An 18,451-nucleotide genomic window follows, 5' to 3' on the forward strand; every position below is an offset into this window, starting at 1 on the left:
GTATAAGAATTCAAATGAACGGAAGGAAAAAATGTCAATGACACAATAACAGAATATTCTTCATACACCAGGATAGCGTAAAGCATTAAATTAGCTAAAAGATAAAGTGTTCAGTAACTTGCAAAATATAAAGAATTTAATTATTAAATTAGTATCAACAGCTAACCCTAAATGGGGGGGCGGGGGGGGACCCCACCAAACTAATTGTTTGATTGCCAGAAAGCTTAGCTTTGAACAAACAACAGGCACAGCGGAGGCCTTTCTACCCAAACAAATAAAACTCTTTGGTAGGATGACGTAGTCACTGCTATAAATCCACCCTGAAATCAGAAGGACTTATTCAGTGTTTTGCTGAGTCCACATCACCAAGCAACCTATCTGGTTTTATCTGACAATCAGGAACTCAGTAAAATGTAACAAAAATGAATGTTCATAGATCTGAGTCAGCAAATAGGAGCTTCAGCTCTCCCTTTGTACAGCAACACATCAGAATGACCGTCTGACCAGCAATCATACATTAGCCTTACTTTCACAATGAAAAACAAATCTTAACATTTACCCATTAGCACTAGCATAAAAAACACAGCAAAGTTAATAACTGAAAGAACAAAAGATGATTAACGATATTTCTTTTTTTCTTTCTTTTTAGCTCCAGATCAGTTATTCATGCCCATTAAATCATCTGCTGAACTGAAAAATGCAATCCAATATAATGGTAAACTAAATAATAATAAAAACAAAATTAAGAATGGAATTACGCAGTACATTTGCTGTTGATTTGAACGCCTTAATGTGCTATAAATCGAACTGAACTCTTTAAATAACAATTGTTATGATTCTTCTTTGTTGCTCAGTCAGCAGGGAACCTCAACTTCAAAATGTGGAGTATTTTTAGATTCATGAATGTTATTCAACAATTTAATAATTTTAGCTTTCAGGGGGGAAACCGATGTCTCCAAAATATGCTAAGAAAAAGTAAAATTTCATTAGACCTGCGGGTATTGACTGCCTTCTCTTATTTTAATTCTAAAGTTGGGGTTGCCCAGGAGTATCTGTCAATAAAAGCCACTGAAATTACTTTTAGAGTGTGCCTCCGGTTGTTGATGACCCGAGAAAGATTAATGTTGGGGTCAAATATAGTCCAGTTTCCGACGCCTGAGGGTCTCTTCTTGGTGATCCTGTGATAAAAAGGCTGTTTGTTATTCCCCACAATACGGCAGTGCAGGAAGGAAACGTTATTTCACCATGAGGCATAACGCAAGCCTAAATATATAAAATGTTATGAAATGTGAATAATTAATAAAAGAAATTGTATGCTCTTCCAAATGAGAGCCTAATCTGAGTAAATAAAGCATTATATGGCAGCTTCTGATGTCAAAATCGCAACAAGTCCACTTACAATTCCCCCTTAACAGTTTATGCTTGCAGCTAAAATAGGAAAAGTAGAAAATAATACAGGGCGTCTCGTTTCTGAAAGATAAAACAAGTATGAATTTGAAACTCAAGGTTTAAATAGCTTATATGTACATGCTACAGCCTTCTTGCAATGTAAAAAAAAAAAAAAAGCTCATGCATACTGGATAAATGTTACAGGAAGCTGATAGCAGCAGGATACCTGGGGACGCCTCTACGACTGAGCAGCAGCTCCTCCACCTCTATCCAGCACGTTATATTTCTGTTCATTTTTTAGGCATAAAAGGTCAGTAAGTAGTTTTATTCTGCATGAAGAGTTCTGTAAAACCATCATAAAATTACAACAGATTTTATTTTGTAGACAACTGGTACAACAGGCCTCGATTTGAATGTAATTAGGTGTTTTGTTTCATGCTTATGTAATGAAGTAAAATATGAGTTAAGAGTCGATCAAACTACAGACGTGAATATTCCACGTTATTTTCTATTGGCTCCTTCATTAAAATGTACGGTAGTTTCCAACGTCGTTAGCATGACCTTTCGTCTGCTTTGACTGTTCCCACAGGTCACTGTGTAAATATGATGGCTATCACTTCATATCTGGACAGAACATCACATGTTTCGAAATCTTCAGAGTGCAGAAAAGCATGACCTCGAGTTTGACAGGCATCAAGGTGAATGAAGGTCAGAGCGATTTAAAAAAAAAATGCATTAGAGCTCTTTGTAATTTTTAAGACAAGGGATTTGGGCGTTTAATTAGTTCATGACTAGTTGTAGTTTTAAATATTCACAATGACTGTGTCAGACATTAAATGTTTTTATTCAGTGACGATGATTTGTGGTGGTTGAACAGGACCGGAACCGCAGAGATGAGCGCGATGATTATTAATAAAGACACTAATAACACACCAAAACTTAGAATGTGGCACTAGGAGAACAAGGTCTTCTCATGCAAAGAAGCATCGTGTTTGAGGTTTGTCATCACATACGCAAATGGCTGCGGCTCCATTTAATAACATCATTAAGTAGTCTTTATGAAATATGAATACGAATATGAAAAGTTTCTGACCCAAAACCAAAACCTTGTGTTTTTAAACTTGGGATGAAGAGGTGTTGAAATGAGCAGCCTAATGACACTTAACGTTTCGGTGTCACGCTTCACCTAAAAATAAAAGTAATTTCCTTTCTTTGCAACTTCATTTTCTTTTCCGAAATGACAAAAATTAAAATGATCCTCAGGAAGAAGGAAAAAAAAACCATCACATATTAACAAAAAAAAACAAAAAAAACTGCAACACATTTGTTCACTTTCCAATAGATATTTTATTAAAATGCTGTAAAGAAAAAAAGATGGCTCATTTTTACAAGAAAGTATAAATCAGCAAAGCTTCATTATTTAAAAAGAAAAAAAAAATACTATCATGATTCTCATGAGTTCTATACAACATACTATGTTCTAGATAGTTTATAGTGTAAAAACTAGTGGCGATATTTTCCCTAATAAACAGCAAACATCTATTTCTAGTGCGTACTTCTACGTTTAATATCATTTATATTACTGTGCACACTCTAAGTTGATTTACTCAGGAGCATCGCTTAACAGCAAGGGTATGCTAGTGTTAAATTATAATTGTGCTTTTCAAAAATATAATTTAAATTAGTCTTTATAGAATAAAACTAGATAAACTGTATTTAGACAATATTGTCAGTCTCTCAGAGTGCAAAACCAGATTCTTTCCTTCTTTTTTTTTTCCTCAAGCAAACTTACATTTTTCTTTAGAGCATGGCGTTTCCCTTACATCCAGCCACAACCTTCTCTCTAACCTGCCTTGACTCTCGTTGCGTACATTCTGCGTGCGTCAGGGGAGAGCGTATACGGAAAATATGGCTAGGGATTTTATTTGTTTATTTATTTATTTTTTCCTTTTAGAGATATCGTAACAACAATCTAAGGCACTCAAAGTCAATGGTCCACAGGTTCTCTTGGATGACATGTACAGCGCCTTGCAAAAAGTATTCATTTTCACTTTGTGTCACGTTGCAACCAAAACACTGAAAATGTGTTTTAGGTGTGAATTTGCGTGATGGGCCGACGCATAACCACTAAGGACAAAGTAAAGGATGCGTGGTTTACAAAAACTTTACAGAAAACAGAAAAAAAAAAGCGACTTGCATTTCTACTCTTTACCGTGTGAATTTTAGCCCCAGTCTAAGTCTAATTGTTCTCTGAAGGACCTGCAGGTTTGAGAACATTAATCTGTTTGCAAGAAAATGATTACTCCTGCACTTTGCAAGCACTGCCTTGCAAAGTGGGGAAAAAAAAAGAGGAAAAATGTGGAAGAAGCTGCTTTGGTCAGATGAGACCAGAACTGAAATTTTTGGTCCGCATACAAAACTCTATTTGGGGATGGATATTTAACATTTTTAGTTCTATCCAGAAAACACCACTCACAGAGTGAAACATGGCTGTGGATCCTTTTCTTCAGCAGAGACAGGGAAGCTGCAGAGCTTTAGAGTTGGTCGACAGATGGAAGGGGCTAAGAAATGGCGAGAGGGAGAAAACCAGCAAGAGGTTCACCTTTCAGCAGGACAACAACCCTAAACGCCCAACTGGATGCTAGAAAGCCAATTGTTGAGATTAAAATTTGCTAAGAGTGATTCAGCTGACATCTAGATCTAGATCTTAACAAAATAAGAAATGTTTTTCTCTAGATGTCCAAAGCCCGTAGAGATGCACTCTAAAAGTTTTTAAGTCGTAACAGAAAATCTAGTGTGGTTCTACAAATGCACGCCACACTTTTGAGTTATTTTTTCCCGTCCTTCGCGTCACAATAATGTACCAGTTTGGGTTTATTTTATTTATTTTTTTTCACAGAAAATCCAAACTAAATGGATTGAAGTTTGTAGTTACATAACAAAATGTGTTCAATGTCTATGTTTTCTTTCTTTTTTTTTTTTTTTTTGCGAAGGACTACTACATACCTAGAATGACAACAATAAGGACAAGATAGTCACAACAAAACCTCTCTGCTTCAACAACGCAGGTGAGATGATGTGAAAAAACATAAAATGGAGCACATGTTCCATCGTATCTTGGCCGAAGTGACGGCGGTCAAACATCGAGCCTGGTCATTAGTCCCTCTTACCTCTGACTCCAGCCTGCGTTCAGCCACGAGTAAGGGAAATCTAAGAGGCACAGTGATGTTCTGATGCGGTCAGTTTCTGGTTTAAGGTCAGGATTGTGGTCCAGCGAAGCCTGAGAGGAGTCGACAGGTGGCGGAGACGTGCGCAGCACCTGCTCACAAAGCGGAGCCGCCATCACGGCCGGTACGTTTTGATTACGTCTTTGATGGGCCTTCTGCATATCGGGCAGCAGGCGTTGATTTGTCTCTTCAGCTTCTGCCCGCAGTCGTTGCACAGGCACATGTGTCCGCAGGTGTAGATGACGGTGTCCACCTCCTGGTCGAAGCAGATGGTGCACTCTCCGCTTTTCCCAGCAGGGGGCAGCTCAGAGGCAGTCAGGGAGGGGGAGGTGGGGGGGCTAAGCGGGGAGCTGGGAGCAGTCACTGGAAGGAGAGAAGACAGCTTGGATGAATGGACGAGTAATCCTCTTTTGTTGATGGAGAATGAGTTTTTTTTTTATTGTTTAATATTCATCTGCTCAGAACAATATGTAAAAATAAGACTAAACACTTTTAACAAAACGTCCTTGCCAATGACAAAATCTTAACATTCCAGAAATGTTTCAGCAGAAGCCTCGCTTCCTATAATGGATAAAAGTACGAAACAACAAATTTCCCCTGCAGCCTGTCAGAACTGCTGCACTTCTAAGTCGTCCTTTGAGAGGGGGTTGGGGGGGGGGGGCTCATGCAGGCCTCCATATATACGGTATAGCATAATTCATGCTGTCAACATCTGGCATCTTACCCAGAGAGGATTCTGAGGCAGAGGAGGATCTGTTGACGCTGAAAGCCAGGTCTGAGTCACTGTCATCTGGGCTGCTGCTCTGGGAGGTTGTGGGGGATGTGCAGGGAGGACTGGACTGCAGTGTTCCTGCTCCGCAAAGACAATTATAAATCAACAACCGCCACACAATTAGACTCCCCATCTATAAAAGGTCGGGATTCAGTTCGAGGATGTATTTAACGTAAGTTTAAAAAAAAACGAGTCATTTCGGAACGTCGGCTGCTGTAGGCTGTACTCTGACATGCCCGAAGCAGACAGATCACATATGCATGCTTATTCATTACAGCAACTTTTTTTTTTTTCACGGTCTTCTATTCATAGCAGAAACATCGCTGGATTAAAAACAAGAGAGAACGGGGGTCTGGTCTGATGGGAGTTTATGTGGGAGTCGGACCACAGGGACTGAAAAAGGTCACGGCTCAAGGTTAAACAGCCTAATGAAGAAGAAATCTACCCAGACAAATTCCTTTAGCCTGGGAAACGAGAAATGTTGTCATCATTTCAGGAAGCCCACGTTTGGTTTGGGGAGTATTAAGATTCCTTTCAATCTAATTGTGATTAACCAGGATTAGAATTCATTTTTAGCGTCCAGTGCTTTAAAATTGTCAGATTTACTAATAAATGAGGCAGATAACAGGAAGGTTGAACATGTTACAGATAAGTTGCTCCGTTTTACCGCGTTGAGCTTTCTACGTCTCTCGATCCAGAAATGTTGGGAATCTAAGAAGTAAGTAAGGCTTTACATTCGCTATGAAATACTCAGAGGGCTAATGTAGCTATTAGCTCAAATGTAGCATGAGCTGCTAAACAGTTCAAAATCAAATCAATAAATATTATGAAAGCGAACAGACACTCCCAGTATGACACCACATCTGCTTCTAACATAAATAATTAGACGTCTTGCTCCTTTACTATATTGAACCTTGAACTTTGAAGCTCCTGATTGTTTTGGTACAAAATTATGTTTCTCATCTGCTTGGACAAAAGGAGGATTTTGAGTAACTTAATCGTCAACTCTAGAAAATATGTAACTCAGACAAATGATGTGTATAATTAAAAAGTTGCATATGGTTGTTTCATGTAGTTGTCAGCAGCAGACATGATTCCAGTTCATAGCTAAAATAAATGGAAATAGGGTGTCATTTAGTGTCTCGAAAAAATTATAAGCAGAGATCACGCACGGATTAATTTATGTGAAAGATCTGAGCGTATTTCTCCTCATAAATCGTCAAAAATACTTAACTAAAAAGGCAAGTAAACTGATATGTACAGTCTGGTTTAAGAAACGGCTTGCTTGCAGGTCTGCAGAAGGGAAAGAGATGGCGTTGCGAAAAGAGGACTACAAATTGGCCGGTTTTTCTTGAACGCTTTTGAGTTATGGTCGTGACGAAAAAAAAATCTGCTAATTTCTGTATTTTGAGGTCAGAAATTTACAAAACAAACACAGAGATCAAAAGTCTGCCGCTCTGCAACTCCGATTGTCTATTTACATTTACTTGACAACTGGAACATGAGGTGGAAAGCTAACGATAAAGTAGTGTGGATAAATAGTTTATGTATGATCTCCTCGCCCTTCAAAGAGACACATCCCATCTCATCTCACTGCTTCGTCACTGTTTGCATTTAAAAACAGATGGAGAAACGGCACAGGGCTTTATGTGCTCACAGCTCTGTCCCATTAAGCATCAGTGAACAAAATTCTCTTTTTCTTTAAAGGGGAAAGTTCCAGTGATTGCTATCCAAGTTGTTTTATTGCTTTGGCTCCTCAGATGCTTTGTGTGCTTGGTGTGTAGCTCTGAACACACTTACCGAGTATCCTGAGTCTGTTCACAGCTCCGTGCAGTGTGAAAAAGGCCCACAGGACCTGAGAGGAGTCTACACAGAGCAGCCGGCCCCGTCCCACTCCGTTCACCCCGTGGTGCACCTCTCCGCTGGGCAGCAGGCTGAAGCTCAGCACGTCTCCAGAGCAAGGCATTGGGAAGCCGCGGTGCAACACCCAGTACTCCTTCCGGTCCAGGAGCACCTCAGGGTCAGCCGGCAGGTCTCCAGAGTGCAGACAAGCTGGGTCGCAGGACGTCAAACCGAACGACATCGCCCCAAAGTAAGGCAGGCCCAGGTGGCCCACCTCCACATACAAAGTCTCTCCCACGTGGAGCGGCCGGTCACTGAACACCAGAGTCCGACTGCTGTCCAGAAAGTGGATACAGGCGGCCAAACGGTCTGCGGAGAGTATCACGTCAGATCCACGGATCAGATGAAAGTGCAAGTCGTTGTCCAGTAGGGATGGCAGACCCCGGACGCCCCTCGGGAACGCGGTGGAGACGGCCGAGGACGGCGTGGTGGAGGAGGAAGAAGAGGACGAGCAGCAGGGGATGAGCTGAGAGTAGTTGCTGAGCTGGAGGTTGGCCATCTTGGCAGCAGCCGCCTGGTTGTTCTCCAGCTGATTGTTGCTGTAATTGGCTGAGTCGTGGCTGCTCTGGGGGAGATAGGCACTCAGACGGGCAGCGCTCAGGCAGCTGGACCCCACGCTCTCAGCAAACGTGCTGTCTGCGAAGCAAAATGCGCACGAAAAGGTTAATGGCTATGCCATGGCATGATATAATCTGTCCCAAAACATTTCTCTGTTCTCTCTTCTAGTTGGCACTTTACTCTTACTTTCCGAGACAAGACATGAAAAAAAAAATGTGCTGGCTGTCAGGAATATTAGTTCAAACTGATTCAGACAAATTTTTATAACACTTACTGGAAAGCTGTAATACTGGCAATAAAATAAACTGCAAGGGAGCTACAAAATCTGCTGTTAGTCACAGCTCTTTTCAGAGGCTTCATTTTTCCAGAAGAAATATGACATCTTCTGAAAGAAGATAACTCATGGATGCTGCTTTTTGCCGACTGAGTTGTATTTCAGCCCTTTTTGTTCAGGTGTTGAGCATGTCTACGCACATCTAGAGACTGAAGTTTTTGCCGATTTTTCCTTAGGAAGAATAGCTCATGCTTGGACAAACGGGTTGGAGATTTCAATTTGATTTAGGTCTGAACTTTGACTGGGCCGTTTTAATACACAGCCAGGCTTTAATTTAAACTGTTGCATTGTAGCACTTACTGTATAAGATCATGATCCTGCTGGAAGGTGCACCTCTAACAGGATTTGTTTTTCTTTTTCTACACATATTTCGCTCCATCCATCCCCCTTCAGCTATCTCCAGTTTCCCCGTCTTTGCTGAAGTACAGCTTCTTCACAGCATGCTGTTGCCACTGTCATGTTTCACAAGGGGTACGGTGTGTTCTCGGCGATATGCAGCGTTAGCTTTCCACCACACACAGCACTTTATATGACCACCTTCTTCCACATGTTTGCCCCGTCGCCCACTTGACTTGTGACAAACTTCTTCTGGGTCTCTTTTAACACGCATTCCTCATTTTGAAAGGCTGGATCTATTAATAGTTGTCCAGTCAACAGATTCTCCCACTTGAGTTGTGGATCTCAATGGGTTCTGAATCTCTGATTAAGGTTTTCCTTGTCTGGACTGTTGGTTTAGATTGATGGCCATGTCTTTATAGGTTTGAAGGTAAATCTTCAGTTTTATGTTGAACTATATCAGGTAACGTTGGCGTAAGCCTGACCCGTATGATCCAATGTCCTGCCCATCCTTTCTGCTGTTTTGTCCGCTAAAGATACTCCAAACTTCTCGAGCCCATACAGAACAGCTGGATTTATACTATTATTTTTTGAAGACTGAGGCTATTTCTGAGGAGAACGCAATGACGCCATTTGATAAAACGATTTACAATGCGTTTCATTTTTGCCCATGTTGAGCATTTCACAGTTGCTAAAGCTGGCTTAGGGTTGTTTCTGATGACAAAATATGATGATAGCATCCAGAAATCAAAACGTAAACACATCTATGTTGAATTTAGCCCCAAGTTGTATTTACTTTACGTGGACAAACAAGCATTGTCAGGAAGAGCTTCAGCTTCCCTGCACTCCAGAAACAGATATAAACAAGTCTGCTGCTTGTAGCCCCTCTCTGACTTATGGTGCATTCCTTTACCACTATTTCTAGAGATGTTGGAGCAGTAGAGCTCCCTGGCCCCTCACCAAAGCTTCAGGGACGGACCGCCTTGACCAAACAAGGCTACAGCTTCTGTCGGGCGAAGACAAACACGCCCGATAGAGTAAGTGTAAAAGCAAGGACAGCGAGGGGGACAGACGGTGACGGGAGCGAAGCCGGCGTGAACGGAGAAAAGTTACACGGCTCAGGAAAGTGATAGTAAGAGAGTGTTTATGGAAGTTGTGAATAGTAGTTGGGAGGGTGAGTAGACCACATGACATCTGTTGTTCATTTCTCCATGTCATGTTAGCCAATTTGAAATAAAGAGGCTCTGGTTTTTAAGACAAACACAGATCCGTTTTGACACACAGATCATTCATCATCGAGCCATCCCAGACCATTTGAAACCGACCCAGGGGGCTGTGAAGCCAAACTCCCAAGAATCTGTCTAATTTAGCCGTGAATATGTTGACCCTATAAAAATGTGTTGCTGTTGACTTTGGGTTGTCAAAACACATGGTCCCGAGATGACTGACTTGATTCCAAATAGAGAAATATGGAGTACTATAGTCAATGCCTTGCAAAAGTATTTATATCTCCTGAAGTTTTTCACATTTTCTCACGAAACAACCACAAACTTCAACGTGGTTTGTCTCATAATAGGTAAGCACAAAGTGGTGGATATTTGTGAAGCTAAAAATAATGACAAGGCGTTTTCTACTACTCTGATAACTCTAAATAAAATCTACTGCAACTACAGCGTTCTGCAGAAGCATCCAAACTCCTCTGTGTAATCTCAATTTAAATCCAGATATTCTGTGAAACCCTCAGAGGATTTTTAGAGGAGTGTAAAACAGTTTAGGTTGTAAAATAATATCCCAAGGAGTGTCTGTTCAAGCCATCATCTAAAAATGGGAAAAGAGCAAAACAGTTGCAATCCTAAGAAGACATGGCCATCTGCCTAAAATGACAGGCTGGGCAAGGAGAGCCTGTGGCATCTCTGGAGGAGCTGCTGAGATTCTCGCCTCAGGTGAGACAATTTGTTAATAAAAACAATGATTCAGTCCTATAATCAACACACTTGGGCTGAGACCAACATTTATTTATTTTTTGGCCTTTTGCAAAATGTATTTGTGACACAAAACTAACACTGCACTTCACTCTGAATGAGTCATCTCAATACTGAAACATCGTGGCGCTGAAAGAAGACATGACGCTGTGGCACAAGGCCCACCTCCTAGAAATGACAACTCAAAACATTTTTTTTCTTATCATAATCAAGTGTCATAATTTGTCAAACTTTTCAAATGTTTTTTTCTAAAAAATAAATAAAAATAAGTGCATCCATTTTCTTAAACTTCTCATGTCTTCACTAACTCATGTTGGTCTATCACAATAACATATGTTGAGGTTTGCAGGCATAGCTATGGTTGTAACAAGGGCACAGAAAGTTTTTACGAAGCACTGTACATGGCTAAATATCTTCCTATTAGAAGTTGAGTTTGCTCACAAAACTTGATCTTTTCATGATCTTACCAAGCAGTGTGACCTCCTGAGTGATGCCGTAGATGTCGATGATTGCCCAGAGCGGGCAGCCAATGCTGAGCCCACAGTGGAAGAGGATGGGCTCTCCATCATTAATGCTGTAGAAAACCCTCCCGTGGCGGTCGGCCCAGAATGACAGCATGTTGTCCTTTATAGCCAGTCTCTCAGGCAAGGCCTTGGCCCAGTAACCGGGCCTCGTCACCAGATCTGGGCACGCATACTTGGGGATGTCAGTGGCCTCCAGCTCGCTTGGGTCCAGACTGGTGAAACCAAAGCGCAGAGCTCCACTCCAGCCGGTGTGCACACCGGTTAGGCGAAGACGGACCTGAACACATGAAACTGCTACAACCTTACTGCGACCTTATCGGAAGAACCGTACGGAGAGATGAGGCAAACCTTTTCATAGAGGTGGACGGGCCGATGGCTGAAGGTGATGCCATTGCAGAAGCTGTTCTTGCGAGTCGCTCTTCGAAGCTGCCCGTCCAGCCTGATGTTCTTCCCCCTGGCATGCGGGTTGAAGCGCAACGACTCCAGGTTGATGTTGACAGGCGGGGCAGATGTTCTTCTCTCCACACCTGACCCGTTGTTGGGCAGGATGTAGTACTGCCTGCTAGCCACCGGGCGGGGTTGCAAAGTAGCATCTGTGCGGGTAAACATCAAGAGTTACATAGGTGGATGAGAACAGAGCCCTTCAACAATTCGGCTAACACGGCGTCTGAACTGCAAGTTTCTTTTAATTTGTTATTGCACGAGCTGTGAGGACAATGTCTGTAGATGACTGAAATCAGCTTTTTTAAAGTGCAGCATTAGAAAAAAGGGAACTGACAGTCTTGTGCATTAAACTGTTAATTGACTCAAATAAATTTGTCTGTAAAACACCGGGAAACTGTCAAATTCATCGCCTTTAGATCAAACTTAAAGTTTGCAACATACGCCATTAGTCTTCATCATACACCCTTGGCCTACAGCATAAATAAACCCTGAATAGCCCGCTTTATTCCTCCACTTATCTTCAAAAGAGGAGAATGATTCGCGCAGTGCATAGTCAGTGTCAAAACACCAAAATAAAAGGCCTAATCTTTGATTTCGTCTGCACAGGAGGAGTCAGCGTCCTAGTTAGCGAAAAAGAACCCCTTGATGAGCATTGCAAAACAAACAGATCAGAACTGAGGAGAAGACGAATCGAGTGCCAGCCCAAATGAGACATGAATGATGAGTGTTTATGGTATAGACTGGCTGCGAGTCGACCCTCAAAGCGAGGCGGTGTGTCTCCTCTCCTCCTGCGGGCCACGGCGAGATTACGTTCCCGCTGGAAATTCACGGCGTTCTGGTGCAAAGACAATAACTCAGTGAAATGTTCCACAGCACATTTCCTAAATTAGGCATTATCACTGATTATATTCTAAACTATAGAGCTCGGAAACATCTGCAACATCTCAAACGATGTGCCTCTCTTCCCATCTGCACTTCAGCATTTTGGGTTTTGAGCAAGTAAAATATACTTTGGAGGTTAGTGCAACATAGAAAACATGTTGAGGCTTGACCCGACCGCCTAAGGCACAACTGCCTCGCTGACGGGGGGACAGACAGGAAAGTTTAATCACATACAGTGAGACCTGATATAGACACTTGTTTGCCCTTACCAGACGAAAGTCCCAGCCAGTCAAGCGGCAAGGGACGGCTCAGAGCACATTATGACTGCAGTTGGGGCCTCACATAAAATAAGTAAAAATTGATATTATATATATGTAGGAAGAATAAAGACCCATAGATCTCTAAAGTGTTTTCACTACTAAATGTAAATTTATCAATAAGCCTCTTTGTGTCTTTGCATCAGTTTTCATCTACAATTAGAAATTGCTTGAACAAGATATTGTGTTGTTCTTGTAAAAATAAAGAAAATGAAAAATAACTATCAAACAGGGCTAAACAAAAACACAATCTGCTCACATTCAGATTCAACTCTTTTCAACAGGATATAAAAGTACCACCAGCAACAGCGTTCCCCGTTCAATCCCACCCTGAGCTTTTCCTGCATAGAGTTTGCATGTGCAGGTTCTCTCCAGGTAGCAGATATTACGTTCTGCCCCATTAATACTTAGAATGAATTAGCAAATTTCAAGTAAAAGAAATCAACTTGGCAGAAATCCATTTTTTAATTGAAAATCCAAATTTGTTGCTGCTAGACTATAGCATCAGGATAGCTAGAGAAATGAATTGCACGTCTGCCATTTTGTACCTCAGACAAACATTTCCAATGTAGCAGTGATTTACTGTTTCTGTTTATAGATTACAACTTTTAAGTCTGTATAGAGAAGTGCACTGGTACCATATTGTGTTGCTAGGAGTAATCAGCATGGTCCCTGCACAAACATTACCCAACCTCCCAGATTTTCTGATCTGCAACTGGAACAATGTGGAAGTTGGAGATGTTGTAATGCTGCATTTAATTTGTCTAGGAAGTCAGAACTTCCTAATGACAAAATGACAGACTGTAAATTGGAAAATTGTTGGGATTTGCAACTGTTGTAACCCGTGACCAAGCTAGCAGGCAAGCTGACAACAAAGTGTTTTCTATATTTTACGCACTCAAACTCTAGATGAATATATTTACAGACAGATAATGTATGGTACTGTGTGTGTGTGTGTGTGTGCGTGTGTGTGTGTGTGTGGGGGGGTGTGTGTGTGTGTGTGTGTGACATTGCTTAACACAAAAGAGGAAGTATGGATTTCATATCTTCTGAGACAGAAAATGTAAACGGTACTTGAATTTCACAGATTTGGTGTCTGACTGGGCCGAGGTCATTCTCAATTGTGAGAAACTACTCACACTACCACTCTGTCACATTTTGAGGCGAAGAAATCATTTCTCTGGATTGGCTCTAAAAACGTCATCTGACTTCTGGATTGTGTCTGCCACTGCTCATTAGTGGTCAATTTATTTTTGGGAAAAACTGCCATGAAATGATGAACCTTCGGGATTCTAAAAGATGAAAAAGTGTAAATGAAATCATAAGACTGCACAAGACTGTCATACCAAGGCCAGCTTCTTCAAACAGAAAACTGATTTTAAGCATTCTTCAAATTCTTCTTTAGCTTAACAAGCTGCCTATTTACTTAAATAGCTTAGATAAATCTAGTTTGGATGTTAATCATTTATGTCTGACTGGTAAGCTTTGTTGACTTTGCTTTGATGTAACCACAAAAAAATAACAGCGTGTTTACCAGGAAATGTACATTATAAAATTAAGTTCTAAACAGAATTAAAGCCATCACAATTATTTACATGTTAATGAAGTAGATTAGTATGCAGATGTAATGTTCAAAATCAGTTCAAATCTAAAAAATATTAGCCAATTCACTTTTAGTAACAAGGAACACTTTGACTAGCGCCGGTTCCATCGATCTTAATTCTCATGTCAGGTTGTAAGGTTGCCATGTTTATGTGCAATCTTTCATGTCTGAATGGAAATTTAAGTTTGGCACAGAAGTTGTGGTTTGGAAAGTTTGTCTCGGAGCTAGCTTGCTTCATTTAGCCTGACCTGCGGCGTTGCTAAGGTCAAACTGTCTAGCAACCTCAGCTCAACCCTGAGGCAGACATTACCGATGTTAGCTGGGGGTTTCAAGTAAGGCTAACAAGCCACCTTAGCTAGAGTGATTTGAAAAGTTAACTATTATTACTTTAAGAACGTCGCATGACTTAACTAATTAGCATTAGCGCTAATGCTAAAGCAAATGTTGCTATCACACTGAGCTCCCTGCTGTCAATGTAGCAAATCTGTGGGCTTTTCAGGGAAACTGTTTACACACCGCCTTCTTAGATTTCGACTAATTACTATTTCAGTAACATTTTAATCAAAAACAATTCCTACTTCTTGTAAATTTTAACAAAAAGGACAATATTTAAGCTAAATTACTTTTATACGTTAGAATTGTCAAATTGTTAAAGTCAATTAACAATTTGACTTTTGAAGTTTTTTCCCCTCCCCAATTTGTGTTTTTTAGCTGTTAAAAATACATAAAAAATATTGAATAAAAATGATTACGATTGCACTTATTTTATTGAGTAAATTATTTGTTTTGACAGCGTATGTTGACAAATCAAAGCTTGACTTGATTTTAAATGGATTTCCAGAAGGAAACATTCCTGGCAAAGAAAACAAAAAAAACCTAATGTGAGTTGCTGTGATGGCAGCACCCCCTTATTCAGCTGCTGAGACGGGCCTGCTGGGAGCGTGAGAGTGTGACAGACGTTAAATCAAAGTGATATAGGGGAACTGATTATCAAGTAATGGGCTCTAGGTAACATGACAAAGTGGCTCAGAGCTGAGAGCTCATAATCATGAAAAAAAACGAGACTGACAATCAAGCGCACACAAGAATAAATCACTGCTAATCACTCGAGACTGCTCTTAAAGTAATAGCACTTGGAATAAAACGATATTTTGGTGTTTTTCTCTTCTAGATATATGTATATATTTAACTATTGTTCTCAATGGGCTGCCTTGGTGTTTTGAGCTTTTACGAACTACTGCAATAAAACCTTGCTGAAATTTGAAATAAATAGCTCACCTTATTTTTTTTAAACATGCTAAATGTCTGCCTGAATTAAAACCAAGTACCATAGCTTTATCATTTAAATGTTAACGCGGCAGTGCAAAAGATGTGCTTTTTTTTTTTATAAATGCAGAGGCTATTCTAATAAGATATTTGTTCATGAATTTTTTTTTTTTTTTTTTGCTATCATTTCTGTCAAGTTTGCACTACTGGTATGAATCCTGAAATAAAATAAAATAAAATAAAATAAAATAAAAACATTTCCATATGGAAATGTTTTTATTTTATTTTATTTTATTTATTTTTTTGTGGAGCACCGCGGCTGCTGAAGGAAAGGAGCGCTTCCCAGGGAATCACGCTCATCTCCCCCGTGATGAGGAGCGCATCAGTGCACGGCGATCACAAGACAAGCCATGTGTATACACACCTCTGCTGTTTCCCCACGTTAATAAGCCAATAATGACCAAAAACGAGGAGGGGGAGAAAAAAAAAAGCAGAAAAGAAGCCTCACCTATTAATGGCTTTGGCGCTGTATTCCCCATTATATGCTGATATTTCTCGCACCGGCTGACAACTTAATTCCGATTCCAGTATGTCTCTGTCCATCCATGTATCCTCACACCGACGTGCACCTCCCCCGGTCGGCTTGTGCTCCAGCGCCTTCCGCTTCGCGATGATCCTCCCAGATGAAGCATGGACGCGCTCTTCTTCTTAATGTCAACCCCAAGGCGCTGCGACAGGCAGACACCTCCAACTGGCGCACAGCTGCCCCCTCCTTTCTTTATCGTGGGCTCCCCTCTGCACGACTTTAAAGGAACAGTGAGCGTAGATCCCACGCAGCCTCCCGATAATTAACTCAGCGGTTGATTTACGCTAATGAAACACTAACGATTGTGCAGCACAATAATACTTCAAAAAAAAAAAAAATTAAGGCATGCCTAATCCAAAGGGGAACGGGGCTTGTGGAGACATTTCCATACAGAGTCGGGCGGACAGGATGCTGAGAACTTTGGAAAGTCCTTGAGATTGGTGGAGAGACGTAATCATCCTGAGTACAGGTATAAAGGGAGAGCCTTAAATTAATCACGCACTCATAAAGCAGGCTAACAGATAAGGACTCCACACTCCTGATAAAAGTCAAAGTACCGTCTGAGGAAATCCCCGTTTTTTTTTTCCCCCACACCCTATCCTCTACCCTCCCACAGCCTTGACTGCTGGGCTTCTCTCAAGCTGTTTCCTGTCTTTTGGATCTCTCTGCTCTCAGAGGAGTCATGCATGGCCTGCAGGGCTTGTAGGAATGAGAACTGCATTGAAGGCGGTTCTGGGATGACATGTCTCCTGCAGCATGAGAGAGCTCTAGAGAGAGAGGCCCAAGGTGCTACAGTAATCTGTGTCACACAGCACAGCGGGGAACAAAAGCCTGTACTTTAAAAGCAAAAATAAGACGCTGCGAAAATGTTCAAGCGTGCTCCACGCGGAACGTGGAGGTTTCTGGACAAGACTGACTGACATCTGAGGCCAACCAAGAAGTCCTGTCAGCATTGATGTTTGGCTGATGGCAGACTGGGACTAAATATAACTCTAAGACAAAAGCATTTGTTTCTGCCTGCTCAATGCTGTTTGTTTTAGCAGGACACCGTGGCTCCGTTAAGAGTCTTAGGTGAATGGTGTTTGTGGTGAAGCGAGGCAGAAATGAAAAATTCTCCCCACGCCTCTCTCCTTTAGCTTCGGAAATAAAGAGCTGCAATGGTGAGGGGATTAACACAGGAAGTGAATATGGCTGCGATGATGTCTGCAATCAAGCTTTTCCTATAAACACAGCAGAGCTGCAGTAACAAGTGCCGCTTCCCTCTCGCCTGAAGCTTGCTGCACTGCCTGAGTGCAGACTACAGGGTGTTAATGAAAGCATAATGATTGCAGATTTAGTTTAAATGCAAGCATCTGTAGCTCCAGGTTTGTTCTCAGCAGTCATAGAGGTCCTTCAAGATGTCTGCAGGAGTTAATAACATTGCAGAGACACCGGTGATTAAAAAACAAAAACAAAGCAGAAAACTGTGAAGAAGGGTTAAGTTATAAAGAGATATCCTACATTTTTAACAGTGTTAACACTCAGTTTGGTTAATTTCCTGACAACGGAAAGCAGAGGATGAAGTTCTATGGTAGCTTTAAATGAAAAATTCACAGAATGTTATGCAAAATAAAAATGTAAAATATGCATCATTAGGACTCTCAAATGGCTGAGAAAGTTTAGCTAAGAAATTGTTTTCAGTTCATTTTCCAAAAACATTACAGCTTCCTGGTCCAAGTCCACATCTAAATCTAACTGAACCTCTGTGGCAATGCTGACAATTTAAAAGATATTCCAAAGATTATCTCCATCTTATCTAAATGCGACTGAGCTATTATGCTTAGACAAACTGGTAAAAAAATTTAAATTAAAATTAAACACAGGGTGTACAGAGTTTGTAGAAAGACAAACGGGGGTTCTGCAAAGTATTATTTTAACACTTTTCGAGCCTTAACTTAGGAAAAATACTAAAAAACGTGCAATATGTTTCATCCACTTCATAATTATACAATAATTTCTTTTGATCTGTCATATAAAGTCCCAATAAGACATATTTATGTTTGCAGGTGTAACATGACATGATGTTTGATTCCCTCTGCATAGACGCACAAATAGACGTCAACAAAAAAAAAAATAGCACATGACAAGTGATAAAATTAAAATGTTACATGTTAATCAGTGCAATATTGCTACCTGTGTCATGTGCATGAACGTCCACAACAGAAAAACTGAAAGAGAAGGCGACTGGCGGGAGGATCCATTCACACTGAGATTTATTCAAACATAGGAAAACTTTTCAGGGGGACTTTAAAGAAGACTTCTGCTTTGTTTATAAATGTTTCCCTTTGGA

General features: G+C 40.8%; 1 protein-coding gene across 1 annotated transcript; it reads right to left on the bottom strand.

Moving 5' to 3' along the window:
* Window positions 1-2,712: 2,712 nt before the first annotated feature.
* On the bottom strand, window positions 2,713-17,213 carry neurl1b (neuralized E3 ubiquitin protein ligase 1B). Its single transcript, XM_015006777.2, has 6 exons — window positions 16,045-17,213; window positions 11,373-11,617; window positions 10,968-11,301; window positions 7,189-7,926; window positions 5,341-5,466; window positions 2,713-4,979 (listed from the first exon to the last, which is right to left on the bottom strand). The coding sequence occupies exons 1-6, from the start codon at window positions 16,073-16,075 to the stop codon at window positions 4,732-4,734; spliced, it is 1,722 nt and encodes a 573-aa protein (XP_014862263.1). The 5' UTR covers window positions 16,076-17,213; the 3' UTR covers window positions 2,713-4,731.
* Between the last annotated feature and the right edge of the window lie 1,238 nt (window positions 17,214-18,451).

The sequence above is a fragment of the Poecilia mexicana genome, unplaced genomic scaffold (assembly GCF_051168715.1).
Source record: "Poecilia mexicana isolate PSO_F unplaced genomic scaffold, ASM5116871v1 scaffold_10, whole genome shotgun sequence".
NCBI classification, from domain to species: domain Eukaryota; kingdom Metazoa; phylum Chordata; class Actinopteri; order Cyprinodontiformes; family Poeciliidae; genus Poecilia; species Poecilia mexicana.

Excerpts from the sequence above, each read along its gene's own strand:
- neurl1b (XM_015006777.2), bottom strand. The coding sequence starts at position 16,075 with ATGGGGAATACAGCGCCAAAGCCATTAATAG. Across the intron at positions 11,302-11,372 it reads CCGTCCACCTCTATGAAAAG|GTCCGTCTTCGCCTAACCGG; the intron begins GTTTGCCTCATC and ends TCATGTGTTCAG. Across the intron at positions 7,927-10,967 it reads TCAGGAGGTCACACTGCTTG|ACAGCACGTTTGCTGAGAGC; the intron begins GTAAGATCATGA and ends TTTGCTTCGCAG.